Below are 2,055 nucleotides of genomic sequence, written 5' to 3' on the forward strand. Positions count from 1 at the left end.
ACTCCAATGCCGGAAATGCCCACGGTTCCGGGACCCCTGAGACCACCAGGAAACCCCCAGACCCGAGCCTTGGCACCCCAGACCCCTGAGACCCCCGGATCCAAACCGTGAGACACCAGGAGCCCTGAGACCACCCGACCCAAACCCTGAGACCCCATGGCTGAGACCGCAGGAACCCCAAAACCCAAACCGTGACATCCCGTTACTCAGACCCCCAGACCGCTGAGACCCCAAACCCAAATCCCAACACCCCAACACTGAGACCCTCAATTCCCCAAGCCCCCCGCCTGCCCCCCTAATCCCCCCCTCTGAGGTCCCAGGGGATTTTTTGGGAAGGCTATGGGGCGGGGCCCCCCATTTCCCTCCCCTCGGGGCACTGGGGCAAATCTCCTTCAAGGCCTGTGCGGACGCAGCTGATGGAGGCCGCTCCCCAAACCTGGGGGGCTGCCCCAAAACAGGGGGTCCCGAGCCCCCTCCTCATCTTCCTCCTCCTCCTCCCAGGTATCACTGGGGGGGGGAGTTGGGTCTGGGGGGTTTCAGGAGTCTCAGGGTTTGAGTTTGGATCTGGGGGGTTTTATGGGTTCTGGAGTGCCGTGGTTTGGGTCCTGGGGGTCTCAGAGGGTCCCTGTGTTTGGGTCTGGGGGTTTCAGGAGTTCCAGGGTCTGAGGGCTTGGCTCAGGAGGTCTTAGCGGTCTCAGGGATCTCAGGGTTTGGCTCTGGGGGTTTCAGAGTCTCATTTCTGGGGTCTCAGGAGTCCTGAGGATCTCATTTCCGGGGTCTCGGGATTTGGGTTGGGGTGCTTCAGCACTTCCAGGGTCCCAGGGCTTGGGTCTGGGGATCTTGGGGGTCCCACCAGTGCCCACCCCTCACGCCTCTAACAGCGGGTCCCTAGTGCCCGTTACCCATGCCCATGGGGATCCCCGAACCCGGCAGGGGTCTCTGGGGGACCCCAAAACCATCGACTGCTTCCCCCCAGCCACCTGTGCCAGAGTGTCCCCTGGGACCCCCCAGGACTGTCCCCAGAGCTTCCTGTCCCCAGTGGGAACTGAAACTCGGGGGGGGAGGCGGGGGAGGGCCAGAGGGGGGCTGTGGGGACCCCCTGGTGTCACCTGCAGGGTGCCTGTGTGAGACCCCCCGCCCATGGGGGTCCGTGGTCTGCAGTGTCCCCCCAGCAGGGTCAGTGCCCCTCGATGACCCCCTCGTTGTCACAGGTTCCAAGTGCCACAACGACACCAATTTCCCGATTTCCTCCCTGGCTGTGAACACCACCCCTCGCTCTGGCCCCTCCTGTGGCCCCTGGCCAGAGGTCCCCGTGTGCCCCGGGCCCCCCCCCCGCTCCGGAGCCCTCGGGGACCGCCTGACCCTCGAGTGCCGCTTCGAGGCGCCGGCGGCCGCCAAGGTCACCTGGCTGGTCCCCGGCGTACCGCGGCGACAGCTGGAGCTGCAGCTGGCCCCAGGAGGTGTCGGCCTCGGGCCAGGGTCTCGAGGTGGGTGGTCGTGCCAATCTGTCCACGCTGAGCTTCCGGCACCTGGAGCACAACCACAGCGGGCTCTACTTCTGCCGGGTGGAGTTCGGCAAGGTGGCCGCACGCTCCTGTGGGACTTTTGTGCGGGTCCGTGGTGAGTGGGGGTCTCTTGGAGGGATTTGGGGGGTTTCTGGGGGTCTGACTGACTCACCCGCTCTGGCAGAGCCGGTGCCAGTGCCGTTCCTGGACCTGGGGGAGGCCACCAAGAACAGGATCCTGACGGCGCAGGGGGTGCTGCTGCTGCTCTGCGCCGCGGGGCCGGGGCTGCTGCTGCTCTTCAGGGTGAGGAGGGGGCGAGAAGGGGGACCCCCGCCCTTCATTCTGGTCCTGGTGTCCCTGGTTTTGGTTCTTGGTGTCCCTTATTTCAGCCCTGACAACCCTAATTCCTCCTGGGTATTCAGGGGTACCCATAAATCCCGTTCTGGTACCCCTAAATACCCCCTGCCGTACCCATAAATCCCCTTCCTGGTACCCCTGAATACCCCCTGCCACCCTTAATTTTTCCCCTGGAGACCCCCCAATTCCCTCT

At 64.7% G+C, this 2,055-nt stretch overlaps 1 protein-coding gene across 1 annotated transcript; it reads left to right on the forward strand.

Annotated features, from left to right (window-relative positions):
* On the forward strand, positions 1-2,042 carry CD79A (CD79a molecule). Its single transcript, XM_017740745.1, is given in 4 exon segments — positions 1-501; positions 1,212-1,431; positions 1,433-1,620; positions 1,690-2,042. Coding segments are annotated over 4 exon segments (786 nt in total). The 5' UTR covers positions 1-416; the 3' UTR covers positions 1,983-2,042.
* The last annotated feature ends 13 nt before the right edge of the window (positions 2,043-2,055 follow it).

The sequence above is a fragment of the Corvus brachyrhynchos genome, unplaced genomic scaffold (assembly GCF_000691975.1).
Source record: "Corvus brachyrhynchos isolate BGI_N302 unplaced genomic scaffold, ASM69197v1 scaffold618, whole genome shotgun sequence".
In the NCBI taxonomy this organism is placed as follows: Eukaryota; Metazoa; Chordata; class Aves; order Passeriformes; family Corvidae; genus Corvus; species Corvus brachyrhynchos.